We start from the raw sequence: 20,051 nt of genomic DNA, 5'->3' as shown, positions 1-20,051 counted from the left end.
CAGGGTGTCTGTTGTGGGGGAGGAAGGGAAAGGAGATTGTGAGCCGCTCTGAGACTCTTCGGAGTGGAGGGCGGGATATAAATCCAATATCTTCATCTACCTCACAGGGTGTCTGTTGTGGGGGAGGAAGGGAAAGGAGATTGTGAGCCGCTCTGAGACTCTTCGGAGTGGAGGGCGGGATATAAATCCAATATCTTCTTCAGCTCAGCCTTGCAAGTGGGTAGGTTAGGCTGAGCTCATGTGACCAGGCCCAAGGCCAACCAGCGAGTTTTGTGGCAGAGGAAGGAATGGCACCTGGGACTCTGCACACAACCTGCTGTACCACCTGTGTCCTCAAAGTTACCTGTATGATTGGAGGTGGCGTAGGGAACAGTTTGGTGTTGGTGGTGAAGTCTTCTACGCGCAGAGTGGCAGACATAACAATCAGCTTCAGCGGATGCCCCTTCTGTCAACATACAATCGTAGGCTTGTCTTACACACGAGGAGAACTGAAGAAGGCCTTCGCTGGATCAGCTCAAGGATCAGATCTAGTTCAGTACCCTGTCCCCACATGACCAGCCACCAGACCCTCGGTAGCCCACAAGCAAGGCACAGTGACAACAAGCTTCTTCTGATATTGCCTTTCAGTAACTGGTATTGTGAGGTAGACTGTTCTTGAATGTGGAGTTTCCATTCTGCCTGGCAGTGACTAGCATCAGAGAAGTAATGTTTGTGTGTGTGTGTGTGTAAAAGCAGCCCACTTTTCCCATCTCCAGCTTCCAAGCATTTTAGAGAATTAAAAATTACTGAGAGAACTTTAAAAAAAAAGTTAACAGACTGAGAACAAAGGTGTTCATCCACGATACAGTTATTAAAAACTGCTTTTTTTGCCGTCAAGTCACAGTTGACTTAAGGCAACCCTGTGGGTTTTTTTTAAAGCCAGCGGAGAGCCAGTTTGGTGTAGTGGTTAAGTGTGTGGACTCTTATATGGGAGAACCGGGTTTGATTCCCCACTCCTCCACTTGCACCTGCTGGAATGGCCTTGGGTCAGCCATAGCTCTGGCAGAGGTTATCCTTGAAAGGGCAGCTGCTGGGAGAGCCCTCTCCAGCCCCACCCACCTCACAGGGTGTCTGTCTCCTGAGAGCCAGTTTGGTGTAGCGGTTAAGTGTGTGGACTCTTATATGGGAGAACCGGGTTTGATTCCCCACTCCTGCACTTGCACCTGCTGGAATGGCCTTGGGTCAGCCATAGCTCTGGCAGAGGTTGTCCTTGAAAGGGCAGCTGCTGGGAGAGCCCTCTCAGCCCCACCCACTCCACAGGGTGTCTGTTGTGGGGGAGGAAGATAAAAGAGATTGGAAGCCGCTCTGAGACTCTTCGGAGTGGAGGGCAAGATATAAATCCAATATCATCTTCTTCAAGGCAAGAGACGTTCAAAGGTAGTTTGCCATTGCCTGCCTTAAAGTAGCGACTCTGGACTTCCTTGGTGGTTTCCCTTTGACCAGGGTTGACCCTGCTTAGCTTCCAAAATCTGATGAGATCAGGTTAGGCTGGACTACCCAGGTGAGGGCCAAAAACCTAGCTGTATCTGACTAAAAGAATGGGAAGATGAAACAGCTTTCACATGACCCTTGAAAGATAATGAATTTGGAACAGGAGGAAGGAGTTTGGGGACTCTGCTCCACAATAAGGGTGTCACTACAGAAAAGGCCCTGTCTTTGTAGCCACCCGCCTAGCCATTCACCCTTTCACATGGTGTTTTGTGCCCATTACAGACATCTTCTGATTCCTTCCTCCTAGGAAGCAGAAGAATTTTGGATTCTCCCTCGCATGATTCCTTCCTTTGCAGAGAAAGTATTTTTGTAAACATGGAAACAAGCAAGAGATAAGGCAGGCCTCATTGTGCGGCTTTCAGTGGTGCACAACACCACTTCTTTGTGTTCACACCAGTGCAAGGTAGTCTGCCACTAAACAGGGAGGTTCCATTCTGCTCAGAAGGTCCCAGACACAAAGCGCATACAGGTAAACCCACAACCAAACCGTTCTGATTCTCCTTACCTTGGCCCGAAGGGGCACGATGCGAGACAGGAGACCAATCAGGATATCCGTGTACACGCTTCTTTCATGAGCTTCGTCGAGAATAACAACTTGATACTTGGACAGCAAGAAATCCTGAGGGGACAAAAAGGCAGAGCTGAGAAATTCCACTCCCACCTCTCAAAGCTTGACCAAATCCGTTGACCACTGTAACAACCCACGGGGGTGAAAATCAGCACCTGAACTTCTACCAAAAGCTTGAGTGCACTTCATCCTAGCTGTTTCCCGAGCATTTCTTCCAAATTATTAGCTAAGCCTCGGGTCCCCAAACAGGGCCGCTGTTGTCATGGCGCCCACTAACATCTTTCTTGGCACCTCCCAAATGTTTTTAGAAAGTGGGCGGCCCCCAATGGGGCCTGTGGCTAGTAAAGCTTCTGACTGGCTGTGCAGATTTTAAAAAATGTTGTTTGGGCAGCAGCTGCCACCAGAGCACGAAGGTATTCTCTGTGGGACTGAAGGGAAGCCACAGCGGCCATTTTGTGGCTGACTCCAACTCCTGCAGCAGCCGTCTTGTGTACCCGCCACACTGTCATAATTTGATAGGTGCCTGCAGGATCATAAAGGCTGGGGATCCCTCAGCTAAGGGGTGAAGAAAGATGAGCTTTGCAAGAGACAAGCTGCTTTCTAAGTTTTTGGTACTCCCTTCCACAGAGGATCGGGAAATCCAGTCGACACCCGCCCTGCGCCGCTTCATCCTGAATTCTGGATTGTCGTGTTAGTCTGTCTGTAGCAATAGAAAAGAGCATGAGCCCAGTAACACCTTAAAGTAGGGGTGTCAAACTCATTTGTTATGAAGGCCAGATCTGACATAAACGAGATCTTGTTGGGCCGGGCTATATTGGTTTGGGCTGGGCCATGTGTGTCCCTATTTAAGATTAGGTAGCAGAGATAAAAGCTTTATAAAGGACACAGACAAACACAATTAAATATATTTTTAAAAAGCTTAAAACATGCTTAAAAGCTTAGCGCTTTGTATTTCTCCCATGGGATCCAGGGAACTGGGCAAAGGAAGCTCTGGCTCTTTCCTTCCTTTCTCAGGGGACCAGGAGAGGGAAGAGCCTCAGTTAATAGAAGGACAAGAGGCTTGGGCTCAGTAGCTCTGCTGTATGATTGAGAGAACTTGGAAAAACAAGCTGCCTCCCTCCCTCCTCCCCAAGGGGATCCCCCAGCCAAGGGAGGAGCCTCAGCCAATGGAGAAAAGAGAGGTTTTGCTCTGTAGCTCCTGTGCGATTGAGCAAGCCTTGCAAAGCAAGCTGTTATGCAGAAGGAAGCAAGAGAGAGGGAGAAGGAAGCAGATGACAGCTGGTTGCCGACAGAAGGCCTCCGGGGGCCTGATTCGGCCCCTGGGCCCCATGTTTGACACCCCTGCCTTAAAGACAAACAACATTTGTGGAAGGGCATGAAATGATGCGTATCTGAAGAAGTGACCGGTGACTCACGAAAGCTCATCCTCTGCCACAAATTTTGTTACTTTTTAAGGTGATCCTGGACTCTCACTCAGTCTTGAGTGAGTCACGCTACAGCATGACAGAACATGGAAAATCCTCCACCCACCCCTCCCAGTTAACTTCATTCTTGATGGGAAAACCCTTACCTTCTGGATTTCTTTTAACAGCACACCATCCGTCATGAATTTGAGGCTGGTGTCGGCAGTCACGTTCCCTTCATAACGGATTTGGTACGAAACCACCCTGGGCATGGGAGATCAAGAAAATTCAAGACCATCCTTGTAGCAAACCAAACCCTACTCTGGACACAAAGGCATTCCTTGGGAAGTAAACCTTGGACGCGTTTCGGGCAGCGTTGCCAATGTGGGAGAGAAAAGTTATTTCGAATCTGCCGCTAAAGCCAAGTTTCTTTTTTTAGAGGGGCTTCGAGGGATACCCCCCCCCCCCAAACTATTCCCCCAAGACTCTTTTCCTGGCAGGCAAGAAATCCACAATAGGTGCAATATCCACACAGAACATCTCTGGTTTGACACGAGTCTGAATATTTGCTCAAACCAGGAAGTGGGCTTGACTCTCTGGTGTAGCATTTTCTGACTCCAGACTCACTGAGAACTATTCTCTGAACAGCTATCTGAGTAAAGTGACTGAAATCTGGGGTAAGGTTTAGTACATATTATAGCAGAGGTGGCCAAACTGTGGCTCGGGAGCCACATGTGGCTCTTTCACACATATTGTGTGGCTCTTAAAGCTCCCACCACCCTGTTGGCTGGCTTGGGGAAGGTATTTGTCTCCTTAAATTACTTCTCCAATCCAAGCCAGCTGGCAGCTTGGAGTATGCATTGAAAGTTAAAGTTGCTTTCTTTTCACCTCTCTCTCTCCTCCCCCATCTATTTGCTTGCCCTCCTTTCTTCCTTCCTTGCAGCTCTCAAATGCCTGACGTTCATGTTTTGAGGCTCTCAAACATATGATATCTATTCTATGTGGCTCTTGCATTAAGTAAGTTTGGTCACCCCTGTATTATAGTAAGAAAATGGTGTGGAGCAGGGGTGGCCAACGGTAGCGCTCCAGATGTTTTTTGCCTACAACTCCCATCAGCCCCAGCCAGCATGACCAATGGCTGGGGCTGATGGGAGTTATAGGCAAAAAAACATCTGGAGAGCTACCGTTGGCCACCCCTGGTGTGGAGCGTTGACCTAAAAACAGAAGCGCCCGCAACCACCCATTCTCCAATGCAATCATCTCTTAAACATGACCATCCTCCAACAGAGTCACTTGCAATTACTAGGTCATCTCCTCGCATTAAGAAAAGCAAGCTTGCAAGGTGCTTTACCGATGTGACAAATTCATCTCCTTCGCAACACGCTGGGACATGGACACAGCCGCAACACGCCGGGGTTCGGTGATGCCAATGATGCCATCGGAGCTATAAGCAAAATTAAGAAAAGTCTGCCGTAAGGGGGAGGGGGAAAGAGAAAGAGGGTCTTCTGTGATGTCATGCCCCCAACATGGTGCCCACAGACGCCTGCCAACACCTTTCCTAGCGCCTGCCAAGTGTTTTTAGAATGTGGGTGGGGCGTTTGCCAAGCAAGACTTCTGACTGGATGTGCCAGGGCTTTTTGGGGGGGTAGCAGGAACTCCTTTACATATTAGGCCACACCTCCCTGACGTAGCCAATCTTCCAAGAGTTTGCAGGGCTCTTCGTACAGGGCCTACTGTAAGCTTCAGGAGGACTGGCTACATCAGGGGTGTGTGGCCTAATATGCAAAGGAGTTCCTGCTACAAAAGAAGCCCTGGGGCGTGCAGATTTTTATTTTTTTTTAAAAAACACTGATTTGGCAGCAGCTCCCACCACTGCGCAAGGATCTTCTCTATCTGAAGGTAAGCTGAAGCAACCATTTTGTGACTGTCTCGGCCTCCTGCAGTAGCCATTTTGGGGCTGAACCCACCATACTGTGTCAGGATTACGAAGTTGCTTGCAGATGCAAAAAGGCTGGGGGGGGGACCCTGCTATAATGTAACGCAATCCCCTCTGGTTTTGCAGAGAAGGGATCAGAAGCCATGTGATTTTAGGCTGTCGGCCAGTCCATTACTAGAAGAAGAGTTGGTTTTTATGCCCCGCTCTTCACCGCCTGAAGAAGTCTCGAAGTAGCTTACAATCGCCTTCCCTTCCTCTCCCTGCAACAGACACCCTGTGAGGTAGGTAAGGCTGAGAGGGCTCTTTTGAGAACTGCTCTTGAAAGAACGGCCCTGAGAGAACTGTGACTGACCCAAGATCACCCAGCTGCTGTATGTGGAGTGGGGAATTAACCCCAGCACTGAGGACTGGCCTGTTAGTTCACACCATGCAGGCCACTTTGAGCTTCGCTGGAGGAAGAGCAAGATAAAATGTTTAAAAGTCAAGATTTCACCAGCCTTACACCTCCTCGGCTGCCTGGGCCACAATTCCTGGCCTCTGTTTCTCTACTTCCCAGCCCCTTTTCCCCTGACTGCCCTTGTAAGAGGTTTACAGTCCTCAGCCAAACTGACAACTGTCCCTTCCCTCACAAAGGCTGAACCGCAACTGGACCACAACCTGTTTCATTGTCCCCCTCCTGACCAACCAAACATTCCATGACATAACATTCAGCTCAGCCAATCAGCACCCAAGAAGTTGCTCATGACAATTTATTTTTTCCATTTATGCCCCACCCTATCCCGCAAGCAGGCTCAGGGCGGCTTACAACAGTAAAAACAACAGCAGAATAAAAACGTCATTAAAAAGTTCCAATGAATCAGAGTAGCATATTCAGAACACACAGACGCTATTTCCACCATCAGCGGTAGACATATATCCAGGGGTGGAATTCTAGCAGGAGCTCCTTTGCATATTAGGCCACACACCCCTGATGTAGCCAATCCTCCACGAGCTTACAAAAAAGAGCCTTGTAAGCTCTGGGAGGATTGGCTACATCAGGGGGTGTGGCCTAATATGCAAAAGAGCTCCTACTAGAATTCCACCCCTGCATATAACAGCATGTATAGCCAATGGCTGTCAACTCCATACAAGCACCATGAGTGTAAAAATGGTGGTGGGGGGGAAGCCCAATAAGAATACAGATTGTGGGGAGAGGACGAAGCTCCAACGCATACCTGGCATATCCTGCTTCATAAAGAAATTGGGGCACTTGAGTTGTTTTGCCGCTGCCGGTTTCTCCACATATAATGACCACGGGGTTCTCGTTAATGGCTTCCATGATGACTTGCTCTTCAGCAAGGATGGGGAGCCTCAGCCTGGCTTCCTTTTGGAACAAAAATGCAGTCCCACATTTCATAGAAAGGCAGTGGCAGAGTGTTTAGTGTCAGAAGAAGACGACTGCAGATTGATACCCCTCCCTTCTCTCTGAATCAGAGACTCAAAGCAGCTCAAAATCTCCTTTACCTTCCTGACCCTACAACACACATTCTGTGAGGTAAGAGGGGCTGAGAGAGCTCTCACAGACGCTGCCCTTTCAAGGACAACTCTGCAAGAGCTATGGCTGATCCAAGGCCATTCCAGCAGCTGCAACCGGAGAGAATCAAATCCGGTTCTCCCAGATAAGAAGAAGACTGTAGATCAGGGATGGCCAATGGTAGCTCTCCAGATTTTTTTTTGCCTACAACTCCCATCAGACCCAGCCATCGGCCATGCTGGCTGGGGCTGATGGGAGTTGTAGGCAAAAAACTTCTGGAGAGCTACCATTGGCCACCCTTGCTGTAGATTTATACCCCACCCTACTCTCTGAGAGCCAGTTTGGTGCAGTGGTTAAGTGTGTGGACTCTTATCTGGGAGAACCAGGTTTGATTCCCCACTCCTTCATTTGCACCTGCTGGGGAGGGATGGTGGCTCAGTGGTAGAGCACCTGCTTGGTAAGCAGAAGGTCCCAGGTTCAATCCCTGGTATCTCCAAAAAAGGGTCCAGGCAAATAGATGTGAAAAACCTCAGCTTGAGGCTCTGGAGAGCCGCTGCCAGTCTGAGTAGACAATATTGACTTTGATGGACCAAACGGCAGCTTCATATGTTCAAGGTTGTCCTTGAAAGGGCAGCTGCTGTGAGAGTCCTTTCAGCACCACCCACCTCACAGTGTGTCTGTTGTGGGGGAAGAAGATAAAAGGCAGTTGTGAGGCGCTCTGAGACTCTGAGTGGAGGGCAGAATATAAATCCAATGTCGTCTTCTTCTGAATCAGAGTCTCAGAGTGGCTTACAATCTCCTTTATCTTCCTCCCCCACAACAGACACCCTGTGAGGTGGGTGGGGCTGAGAGGACTCTCACAGCAGCTGCCCTTTCAAGGACAACCTCTGCCAGAGCTATGGCTGACTCAAGGCCATTCATATGATCATATGAACATATGAAGCTGCCTTCTACTGAATCAGACCCTTGGTCCATCAAAGTCAGTATTGTCTACTCAGACTGGCAGCGGCTCTCCAGGGTCTTCAGCTGAGGTTTCTAGCAGCTGCAAGTGGAGGAGTGGAGAATCAAACCCAGACAAGAGTCGGCACACTTAACCACTACACCATACTAGCTCTCAAGCAAGGAGACCCAGGTCTGATCCGCACCCCTGCCACGGAAGCCCTCCGAGTGACTTTGGGATAGCTGAAAAAATATGACTGCAGGTTACATGAAGAACCTGCCTTTGTCTTCTGTAATGGAGCCGGAATAGAACCTGGGTGTGCCTGTGTTCCAAACTGACCTGAATCTCGGGAGCTCTGTCCACAGAAACGAAGACCGCAGGCCTCGAAGGGGACTTGGAGACTGTACCACACTCCTTCACGGTGCTGGGTGTTTCCGTGACGACATCTGTTGGCTGCTGGAGTGACGCTGAAGCAACGTTTGGGACCACTGAGGAATTTTTTTCCATCTCGTCTTCTGGCTCTGTGTACTGCTCACTTGAACCTTCCTCCTCCTCAGCTTGTGGTTCAAGTCTGCTCCTTTTCCTGTTCGCACCACCGACGCTCCTAATCCTTTCCGGATAGGCGGCGCTCACTTCTTGGATTGTCCTGAAACATCAAAGACCAGTTTACGCACAAGGCGACCTTGCCAAAACGCACCCACGTTTCTCACAGAATCGGGCAGCCTGGGACCCAGGTTTGTATCACCCGCTGGAGTATAAACCATGCGTAGCTCCAACGCAAAGCCAAAGCGCGCCTCTCAGCGCGGACGCTCTTCACTGCATCGTATTGCTTTCAGCAGGGATGTGCGCCTGAAAGCGTGTGGCTGCGTGGGGCACAGCAAGGTGCTGCACTGCTGCTTTGAGCATTTTGAGAAAGGGGTTTGATTGGCAGCTGGAAGAAAAGGATGGGAAGAGGGTGCCATGGAAGGTTTTGGAGGAGGGAGTGAAAAAGAGCAGGAGGACAGCGGAAGGGAAACCGGCGGGGGGAAGTGTCATTAAGTCACAGATAACTTACAGCAACCCTGTACAGTTATCGAGGCAAGAGACAAACAGAGGTGGTTTACCTCCGCTTGTCTCTACTTAGTGTAAGGTTTTGCCTAGATACTATCATAAGACTCCTTGAGTATATGCAGAAGAAGTTTTACTAATAGACCAGATAGCAAACATTATCAGCACACAACTGCAAGACTGTGACTTGCCAGATTAATGTGGATGGGCAGACTCCCCGGCTATTACACCTTTCGGAATAACAGCTCCCCGTTTTCCCCAAACCCACCAAAATTTTTGAATTAATCAGGGCTTTTTTTTTTTGTAACAGGAACTCCTTTGCATTTTAGGCCACACACCCCTGATGCAGCCAATCCTCTTGGAGCTTACAGGAGGCCCTGTAAGACGAGCCCTGGAAGCTCTTGGAGGATTGGCTACATAACAGGGGAGTGGCCTAATATGCAAATGAGTTCCTGTGACAAGAAAAGCCATGGAATTAATTAATATAAAGCTATCAAAGATTTCAGGTTTTCACGGCTGGTAACATCATTAGGGTTTGTAGAATCTTTCGGGCTGAAGTGCCGTGTTCTACTGGAGAAAGTTTTCCTTCCAGATGTTTCGTTCTCAGCTGCGGAGAACATCCTCAGTGGCGTTGCAGCTGGAGCAGGCACTCTGACCTTCTTGGCTGCTGTGCATTGAGTGGGGCCAGGGCTCCTGGTCACATTCAACAGCCAGTTTCGTTATCACTACCCTTCCAGGAAGCCCCACCAAACAATGGGCACATCCACAAACCAATTGCCCTTTCATCACACCCCCTCCAGCCTAGAAATAGCAGCTCTCCAGCAGCCCTGGCCCCACTCAATGCACAGCAGCCAAGAAGGTCAGAGCGCCTGCTCCGGCTGCAACGCCACTGAGGATGTTCTCCGCAGCCGAGAACGAAACGTCTGGAAGGAAAACTTTCTCCAGTAGAACACAGCACTTCAGCCCGAAAGATTCTACAAACCCTAATAATATAAAGCTATTGCCCAGGCTTCAGTGGTCCTTTCCACATTCCACGTGCTCTTCCCATTTCAGTCAGTCCGCATCAGCGTTGCCCGGAGACCAGATCAGTGCTGTCTCCCTGAGTTTCCTTTCCACCTGCAAACCTGGAACGTCCCACTACCCACAAAGCACTACATGTTTAAGCAATGCAGTGGATGTTAGTATTCATTCATTTGTAGTGTAGGGTTAAGACATCATAGGGATACAAATACATCTGCATCGAAGTCAGTTGCTAATGAGCGAGAATAATCACAACAGCAAAACAAGGCCGAGCGCCGTCCTGCAGCTATACTTAATCTGGTGCTCGATTCTATTTACTTTCCAAGGTACCAGAAGGTCTCCCCAATTCGACAGCTGGCAAAAAAGCTCAGTCAATAGAACTGAGCACCAGATGACGCTTCTGTCCTAGACCCGTGCCAGTCTGGTTTCCGGCCGGGCCACGGGGTGGAGACGGTCCTGGTCGCCTTGGTAGATGACCTCCAGCGGCAACTGGATCGAGGCGGTGCGGCAGTGCTGATGTTATTAGATCTGTCGGCTGCATTTGATACGGTCGACCATCGGCTGCTGCTCCACCGCCTCGCCGACATAGGGGTTAGGGAGTCGGCCTTCCAATGGCTCTCCTCCTTCCTCAAGGATCGGGGACAAAGGGTGGCGATCGGGGGTGAACAATCCCAGAGGCGCACATTAGACTGTGGGGTGCCTCAGGGAGCAGTTCTCTCCCCGATACTATTTAACATCTATATGCGCCCCCTTGCCCAGAGGTTTGGACTGGGTTGCCATCAATATGCTGATGACACCCAGCTCTATCTGCTAATGGACGGCCGGCCCGTCTCCGCCCCGGAGAACCTGGACCGGGCTTTACAGGCTGTTGCAACGTGGCTTAGACTGAGTGGGCTGAAGCTGAATCCAGCGAAGACAGAGGTTCTCTGTGTGAGTCGCGGCACTCTGGGGAAGGAAATATCTCTCCCGGCCTTTGACGGTGCCCCGCTGAAGGCGGCAACAGGTAAAGAGCTTGGGCGTTCTTCTGGAGCCTTCACTATCAATGGAGGCCCAGATAGCAGCCACTGCCAAGTCTGCATTTTTCCATCTGAGGCGGGCGAGGCAGTTGGCCCCTTTCCTAGAGCGTCGGGACCTAGCAACGGTGATCCATGCAACGGTCACCTCAAGATTGGACTACTGTAATGCCCTCTACATGGGGCTGCCTCTGTGCCGGACCCGGAAGCTGCAGCTAGTGCAGAATGCGGCGGCTAGGCTGTTGCTTGGCCTCCCAAGATGGGAGCATATACAGCCGGGGCTACGCAAACTGCACTGGCTGCCGATTACATACCGGGTCCAGTACAAAGTGCTGGTCATTACCTTTAAAGCCCTATATGGCCAAGGACCGACCTACCTGAGGGACCGTCTCTCCCCGTACGAGCCCCAGAGAGCACTGAGGTCAGTAGGGAAAAACAGATTGACTATCCATGGGCCAAAAGAGGTCAAACTTCGAAATACCCGCACACGGGCCTTTTCTACCGCGGCCCCATACCTTTGGAATCAACTCCCAGAGGAGGTGCGGGCCCTGCGGAGCCTTGATCAGTTCCGCAGGGCCTGCAAGACTACCCTCTTCAGGTTGGCGCTGATGAATGGCTGAATTATAAATGTACAACATGCCAAAATGGCCTGGTTCAGGGATCTGCTATTATGATACCGCCAGTTTTATAGCGAGATTAGAATTGTTACCTAAGTATTGATGGTTTTAATGTCTTGATGTTTAATGTTAATTTGATGTTGTACTATTGATTGTTTGTTTTTAGATGTTGTTAGCCGCCCTGAGCCTGCTTCGGCGGGGGAGGGCGGGTTATAAATAAAATTTTACCTTACCTTACCTTATCATTAATTTCGTGGTTTCTCGATAAATCTCAAGCCTGAAAAAATGGATGTATGAAACAGGCAATCCTGTCGCAATCTACAATTTTTGGGATTTGAAGATATATTTGTTCTACTGTGAACCACACCTGTGTGCGACATTTCTATGAGACACCTGGTTTATTAAAGAATTTGATATACAATATGGACATCACAGCCTAGTAATTTGGATCACATATACCTTCAGAGGTTTTTGCTTTGCCTGTTGTTCATGTGATTCCTCTTCTTGTTTTTGAAGCCAAGCTAGCAGGCAGCTTGGAGAATGCATTTAAAAGAAGATGATGATTTTGGATTTATATCCCACCCTCCACTCCGAAGAGTCTCAGAGCAGCTCACAATCTCCTTTACCTTCCTCCCCCACAACAGACACCCTGTGAGGTAGATGAAGATATTGGATTTATATCCCGCCCCCCACTCCGAAGAGTCTCAGAGCGGCTCACAATCTCCTTTACCTTCCTCCCCCCAAAACAGACACCCTGTGAGGTAGATGAAGATATTGGATTTATATCCTGCCCTCCACTCCGAAGAGTCTCAGAGCGGCCCACAATCTCCTTTACCTCCCCCCCGAAACAGACACCCTGTGAGGTAGATGAAGATATTGGATTTATATCCCGCCCCCCACTCCGAAGAGTCTCAGAGCAGCTCACAATCTCCTTTACCTTCCTCCCCCCACAACAGACACCCTGTGAGGTAGATGAAGATATTGGATTTATATCCTGCCCTCCACTCCGAAGAGTCTCAGAGCGGCTCACAATCTCCTTTACCTCCCCCCAAAACAGACACCCTGTGAGGTATGTGAATAAACAATTTTATTAGTAACATATGGTAGTAGAACTATAACTACAACTTATAAAAAGCTTAATATATATTAAGAAAAAGACCATCATTCTACCCCACATCTTACTTTCTCCCACCCCTCCCCCAATTACTTGACCCCCGCCAGTGTTATTTTCTTTAAAAAAACAGATATTAAAGGTACCCTTAACTATCAAGAAGGTACCCTTATATCCCGCCCTCCACTCCGAAGAGTCTCAGAGCGGCTCACAATCTCCTTTCCCTTCCTCCCCCACAACAGACACCCTGTGAGGTGGGTGGGACTGAGAGGACTCTCACAACAGCTGCCCTTTCAAGGACAACCTCTGCCAGAGCTATGGCTGACCCAAGGCCATTCCAGCAGCTGCAAGTGGAGGAGTGGGGAATCAAACCCGGTTCTCCCAGATAAGAGAGCTCTGGCTGATCCAAGGCCATGCTAGCAGGTGCAAGTGGAGGAGTGGGGAATCAAACCCGGTTCTCCCAGATAAGAGTCCGCACACTTAACCACTACACCAAACTGGCTCTTAAAGTTAAAGTTGCTTTGTTTCCACCTCTCCCTCCCCCATCTATTTGCCTGTCTTCCTTCCTTCCTTCCTGCTTTCAAACATCTGACATTCACATCATGTGGCTCTCAAACATGTGACACTTATTCTATCTGGCTCTTACATTAAGCAAGTTTGGCTACCCCTGGACTGGGGCACCCAGGTCGGGGCCCAGAGGAAATTAGTGGAGCACAAAAAGGCTGCGAAGGGAAGACTTTGGCTGTAATACAACCACGATCAAACATGGGCAGGCATCGTGTGCCCACAGCTTACCGCTTCTCCTGGAACATGCGCTTCCCCATCCCCAGCTTAGACGTGGTGTACAACAGCTTCATTTCAGATTCAGGAGCTTGGACTTCACTCAGCTTTCTCAGCAACTCAGCACGCTGCGATTAAAACACACACAAGAATAGCTGAGACCGCTGATGCTGGATGGCTGTGCCAGTCCCAGGGAACAAGACCCGTCTTCAACACAATCGGCGCCCTCCACACAGGGAGGACTTCGTCTGGGCAGCTGTCAGGGCTGGGAGCATGCTGTGATTCCATGATTGGCTACATCAGGGGTGTGTGGCCTAATATGCAAAGGAGTTCCTGCTACAAAAAAAGCCTTGCCCACGTCACAAACATGTGCTGAAAAAGGCACTGGAGTGGTTTGAAGACACATGATGCAACTGGCACCCTAGAGAGCCAGTTTGGTGTAGTGGTTAAGTGTGCGGACTCCTATCTGGGAGAACCGGGTTTGATTCCCCACTCCTCCACTTGCACCTGCTGGAATGGCCTTGGGGCTGCCATAGCTCTGGCAGAGGTTGTCCTTGAAAGGGCAGCTGCTGGGAGAGCCCTCTCAGCCCCACCCACCTCACAGGGTGTCTGTTGTGGGGGAGGAAGGGAAAGGAGATGTGAGCCGCTCTGAGACTCTTCGGAGTGGAGGGCGGGATATAAATCCAATATCTTCATCTACCTCACAGGGTGTCTGTTGTGGGGGAGGAAGGGCAAGGAGATTGTAGGCTGCTCTGAGACTCTGTCCTTGAAAGGGCAGCTTCTGGGAGAGCTCTCTCAGCCCCACCCACCTCACAGGGTGTCTGTTGTGGGGGAGGAAGGGAAAGGAGATTGTAGGCCGCTCTGAGCCTCTGTCCTTGAAAGGGCAACTTCTTGGAGAGCTTCTCAGCCCCACTCACCTCTCAGGGTGTCTGTTGTGGGGGAGGAAGGGAAAGGAGATTGTAGGCCGCTCTGAGACTCTTTGGAGTGGAGGGCAGGATATACATCCAATATCATCATCTACCTCACAGGGTGTCTGTTGTGGGGGAGGAAGGGAAAGGAGATTGTAGGCCGCTCTGAGACTCTGTCCTTGAAAGGGCAGCTTCTGGGAGAGCTCTCTCAGCCCCACCCACCTCACAGGGTGTCTGTTGTGGGTGAGGAAGGCAAAGGAGATTGTGAGCCGCTCTGAGACTCTTTGGAGTGGAGGGCGGGCTATAAATCCAGTATCTTCATCTTCGTCGTCTTTAGATGTCGTTAAGAGCTTGTTGGCAGCTGAATGGGAGACCTCCCAAGTACTTCCCCAGCTAAACCACCTTGGCACGTGTGCTATTATCTCAACTAATAATTTTCTTTTTAGAACATATATACATCACCTCTCCAGACTCCTGCACATGGCATGTAAAACAAACACACAATTTAAAAATTCATATTAATATGAAAGCTCAATGAAAACTAACTCCACCAGCAACAAAAATGTCCCGAGCAGTGATTTATCAGTGAAAAGAAGAGCAAGTGGATTAAACGGAGGAAGAGCCAGTTTGGTGTAGTAGTTAAGTATGCGGACTCTGATCTGGGAGAACCAGGTTTCATTCCCCACTCCTCCACTTGCCCCTGCTGGAATGGCCTTGGGTCAGCCATAGCTCGGGCAGAGGTTGTCCTCGAAAAGGCAGCTGCTGAGAGAGCCCTCTCAGCTCCACCCACCTCACAGGGTGTCTGTTGTGGGGGGGAGGGAGGTAGAGAAGATTGTGAGCTGCTCTGAGACTCTGAAATTCGGAGTGGAGGGGGGGATATAAATCCAGTATCATAATCATAGAAGACTGTAGGTTTGGGGCAAATGCTAAAACACAACAGAAAAACAAAATAAAATTCAATATAAAGCAAACAGGAATGGCTGAGCTTGGCAGCTAGTTGGCAGCAGGGTGGGAAGGAGGCAAGCTTCGAGGGAAGAGCATTTCCAAGAGAGGGTGCTGACACCAAAAAAGCCCTGTCTCTAGGCAACACCTTCTCACTTCTGTGGGAAAGGAAGTCAAGGGCAAGGTCAGAGATGATCATAACTGGCAAGGGAGAAGGCAGGAACCTACTCCAGCGTCTCACATTATTTCCCATACAGCGGTGCTTTCTGCATCGGAAGCACATTCCTCATACGAAGCGGTTCTGAGCTGTTTGCATGTAAGTAGAATCTGGTCTCACTTGCCTATAAAAATCACACCGTTCTCCACAGTTTCCAAATACCTGTTCCTTTTTTTCCTTCTGCTCCAGAACTTTCTGCAGAAGTTTCTTCCTCTTCTTGCTCAGGGGCTTCTTTTCTGGGTGTTTCTCGGACACATTTTTGGGCTGTTTGGTTTTTCGCGATGGAAGGACCAAGGCGTTGCTTCCGTCCACCCCTTTCAAGGTGGCTTCATCTGGACATGGGAGAGAAGACACTGTTAGGTCACTGCAGCTTCTAGAAACATACACAGCATCGCTGAACACGCAGACTCTTTCACAGGGCCTCAGCAGGCTACTGCAGGTGCTTCCTTATTCTGACCAGGCAGGCGGGTCAAATTTGGGGGGCATCGAGCCAAATGCAGCCTATCAAAAATGCACGGAGGTCCAGCAGAGCCCCAATGAACCTGCAGGTTCTGCTAACTGGTCGAGACTTTAAAATACGGAGGGAAGTAGGCAAAATGATCCAAAACCATGATCGCATCTGGGGAATCATTGAGGTACTGGTTTCAAAGAAAGATGCATGGAGAGAATCAATGGTGCTGGTGTTTATTATGAGATGAAAAGACGCTCTGCACGTGCTCACAGACCCTCTTTCACTGGTCTTACCCCTTGGCACAAATTAAGCCCTAGGCAACCTAAGTAAAGCAGTGTGCGAGTCCACGTATCCATTTCTGGGATATTTTGGCACAGTTCAGTCCGCCACATAAGACCATGTAGATAGATCCAATTGGGCAGCTGTGTTGGTCTGATGCAGTAGAACAAAGTAAGAGTCAAGTTGCACCTTTAAGACCATGGTTATATTAAAATAATTAGGGTTGCTGCAACCATGTAATTCATCTAGCAATAGTCGCTACTACACCATCTGTTCCAATAACTCCAATAACTCCCTCTCCCATCTTCCTTCCTCATCTGATATTCATGTCTTGCGACTCTCAAACATCTAATGTTTATGCTACATGGTTCTTATGTTAAGCAAGTTTGGCCACCTCTGTTATAAGGGTTAGGGGAGTTTCCAGAGGGGGGAGGTTCAGATCTAGCAGTCACTATTCACTACGGCAGCTAAGCAGACCCTCCACGTCCAGAGGCAAATTATCTTCAACTATCAGATGGCGGGAACAAACCACAGCAGAGGGCTACTGCCTTCTTGCTCAGTTAGGGCTGCCAACCTCCAGGCGGGGGCTGGAGATCTCCCAGGATTACAACTGATCTCCAGACTACAGAACTCTGTTTCCCTCGAGAAAACGGGGCTTTGGATGGGCATGGCGATATACCCAGGTGAGGTCCCTCCTCTCCCGAGGATCCACCCCCAAAATCTCCATTAATTTTCGAACCTAAAGATGACAACTCTGCATGCTTTGCTGGAAAACAGGGCTAGCAGACCACCTGTCATCTAGAGGATGGTGTGGAATTGTTTTCTGAGGCCCCAGAAGGTCAGACCAGAACCAATGGGTTGAAACTAAATCAAAAGAGTTTCCGGCTCAACATTAGGAAGAACTTCCAGACCATTAGAGTGGTTCCTCAGGGGAACAGGCTTCCTCGGGAGGTGGTGGGCTCTCCTTCCTTGGAGGTTTTTAAACAGAGGCTAGATGGCCATCTGATAGCAATGAAGATCCTGTGAATTTAGGGGGAGGTGTTTGTGAGTTCACAGCGGTTCCTCAGTGGAACAGGCTTCCTCGGGAGGTGGTGGGCTCTCCTTCCTTGGAGGTTTTTAAACAGAGGCTAGATGGCCATCTGACAGCAATGAAGGTCCTGTGAATTTAGGGGGAGGTATTTGTGAGCTTCCTGCATTGTGCAGGGGGTTGGACTAGATGACCCTGGAGGTCCCTTCCAACTCTATGATTCTACCTTCAAGCCTGACTCCGCTGACTATGGCTGGAGTCACACACACACTACATAATCCGTTTTCATTGCACTTTCCAACTGGATTCTGCCAATTCACACAGTAAAATCCAATTGGAAAATACAACTGGAAGTGGATTATTTAGTGCGTGTGACTGCAGCCGGTCTCAGGCTGACACTAACTTTTTGCACGCTCGTGGGGACGCATCTGATGAAGTTTAACCGCGTGCAAAGAAAAACTATAAGGACGCATCCTCAGTAATAAAAAGGGGGAATCATGCAGTCTAGCAACCCGCCCCGATAACACATGGTGCAGAGGGCCGAGCTTACCGCCCAGTTCCAGCTGCACGGTCTCCTGGACTGAGCCATCCCGCTGCCCGGAGGTGTCGGGCAGACGCGCCTTCCAGTTATGCCTCTTGCGAGCTTTACCCATCGCGGCCGAGCGGAAGGAAGGCAGGCAGGCGGGGAGACACCCACGTGGAGCCCCGAGACGCAAACAGCTCCGCCACTTCCGCCTTCCTGCCAGCCTGGTCTCGCGCGAGTCAGAAAGGGAAAGGTCACGTGGCTGGAGATGCAAATCGGGAAGGCGGGGCAACAGGTAGTGTTTCCAGGTCCCATTCAAGAAATATCTGGGGGCTTTGGGGGTGGAGCCAGGAGCAAGGTTGTGACAAGCATCATTGAACTCCAAAGGGAGTTCTGGCCGTCACATTTAAAGGGACTAAAAAGAAGAAGATATTGGTTTTGTATCCCGCCCTCCACTCCAAAGAGTCTCAGAGCGGCTCACAATCTCCTTTACCTTCCTCCCCCACAACAGACACCCTGTGAGGTAGATGAAGATATTGGATTTATATCCCACCCTCCATTCTGAAGAGTCTCAGAGCGGCTCACAATCTCCTTTACCTTCCTCCCCCACAACAGACACCCTGTGAGGTGGGTGGGGCTGAGAGGGCTCTCCCAGCAGCTGCCCTTTCAAGGACAACCTCTGCCAGAGCTATGGCTGACCCAAGGCCATGCTAGCAGGTGCAAGTGGAGGAGTGGGGAATCAAACTTGGTTCTCCCAGATAAGAGTCCACGCACTTAACCACTACACCAAACTGGCTCTCCACACCAAACCAAAAGGTCAAGGTAGTTCCCCTGTGCAAACACCAGTCGTTTTCGACTCTGGGGTGACGTTGCTTTCACAACGTTTTCACAGCAGATTTTTTACGGGGTGGTTTGCCATTGTCTTCCCCAGTCATCTACACCTTTGACCGACCTGGGAAGGATGTAAGGTTGAGTCAACCTGGAGCCAGCTACCTGAACCAGCTTCCGCTGGAATCGGACTCAGGTCGTGAGCAACATCTTTATCAATGATTTGGATGAAGGAATAGAGGGAATGCTTATTAAATTTGCAGATGATACTAAATTGCAGATGATACAGAAGACAGAAACAGGATACAGGATGACCTTGACAGGCTGGAAAACTATGCTGAAATCAGTAAAATGAATTTTAACAGGGATAAATGTTAAAGTTCCGCATTTAGGTAGGAAAAATCCAATGCATGGTTATAGGATGGGGGAGACTTGTCTTAGCAGAGGTACGGTATGTGTGAAAAGGATCTAGGGGTCTTAGTGGATCATACGCTGAACATGAGTCAACATTGTGGTGCAGTGGCTAAAAAGACAAATGCAATTTTGGGCTGTAGCAACAGAAGTATAATGTCCGGATCACGTGATGTGATGGTATCGCTTTACTCTGCTCTGGTAAGACCTCACCTGGAGTATTGTGCTCACTTTTGGGCACTACATTTTAAGGATATAGACAAGCTGGAAAGGGTCCAGAGGAGGGCGACGAAGATGGTGAGGGGTCCGGAGACCAAGTCCTATGAGAATGTTTAGCCTGGAGAGGAGGCGGTTGAGAGGTGATATGATCACCATCTTCAAGTACTTGAAGGGCTGTCCTATAGAGGATGGTGTGGAATTGTTTTCTGTGGCCCCAGAAGTTAGGACCAGAACCAATGGGTTGAAAATAAATCAAAAGAGTTTCCAGCTCAACATTAGGAAGAACTTCCTGACTGTTAGATTCCACAGTTGAACAGGCTTCCTCGGGAGGGGGTGGGCTCTCCTTCCTTGGAGGTTTTGAAACAGAGGCTAGATGGCCATCTGACAGCAATGAAGATCCTGTGGATTTAGGGGGAAGTGTTTGTGAGTTTCCGGCATTGTGCAGGGGGCTGATGACCCTAGAGGTCCCCTCTAGCTCTATGATTCTATGACTGCAGTACTGCAGCTTTACCACTCTGCGCCACAGGCTATGCGTGACAAGATCTAGGGCTTTTTCGGTGGCAGCACCAGAGCTCTGGAATGCTCTTCCAGAAGCCATACGGGCCCTGCGGGATCTGTCTGCGTTCCGCAGGGCCTGTAAGACCGAGTTGTTCAAGCAGGCCTTCGATGCTTGACGAAGATGGCTGCCACCGGACATCACACAGAACGCCGGTGATCACTGTTTGGAATTCTAATGCCGCTATAATGTAGGGATTCAGCACTTTAAAA

General features: G+C 49.6%; 1 protein-coding gene across 1 annotated transcript in view; it reads right to left on the bottom strand.

Moving 5' to 3' along the window:
- The window catches only part of DHX37 (DEAH-box helicase 37), a 47,057-nt gene extending 29,028 nt beyond the window's left edge, over positions 1-18,029 (bottom strand). The window contains exons 1-9 of the mRNA XM_060249006.1: positions 17,853-18,029; positions 15,708-15,877; positions 13,494-13,606; positions 8,230-8,536; positions 6,652-6,800; positions 4,853-4,945; positions 3,669-3,765; positions 2,036-2,149; positions 344-445 (exon numbers count right to left, since the gene is read on the bottom strand). Coding sequence (XP_060104989.1) covers positions 344-445; positions 2,036-2,149; positions 3,669-3,765; positions 4,853-4,945; positions 6,652-6,800; positions 8,230-8,536; positions 13,494-13,606; positions 15,708-15,877; positions 17,853-17,955 — 1,248 coding nt within the window. The 5' untranslated portion in view covers positions 17,956-18,029. The remainder of the gene's footprint in view (positions 1-343; positions 446-2,035; positions 2,150-3,668; positions 3,766-4,852; positions 4,946-6,651; positions 6,801-8,229; positions 8,537-13,493; positions 13,607-15,707; positions 15,878-17,852) is intronic.
- Between the last annotated feature and the right edge of the window lie 2,022 nt (positions 18,030-20,051).

This window comes from Heteronotia binoei, chromosome 11, assembly GCF_032191835.1.
Source record: "Heteronotia binoei isolate CCM8104 ecotype False Entrance Well chromosome 11, APGP_CSIRO_Hbin_v1, whole genome shotgun sequence".
NCBI classification, from domain to species: domain Eukaryota; kingdom Metazoa; phylum Chordata; class Lepidosauria; order Squamata; family Gekkonidae; genus Heteronotia; species Heteronotia binoei.
Note: the sequence above shows the minus strand (reverse complement) of the source record. Positions and strands in the feature narration are given on the sequence as shown.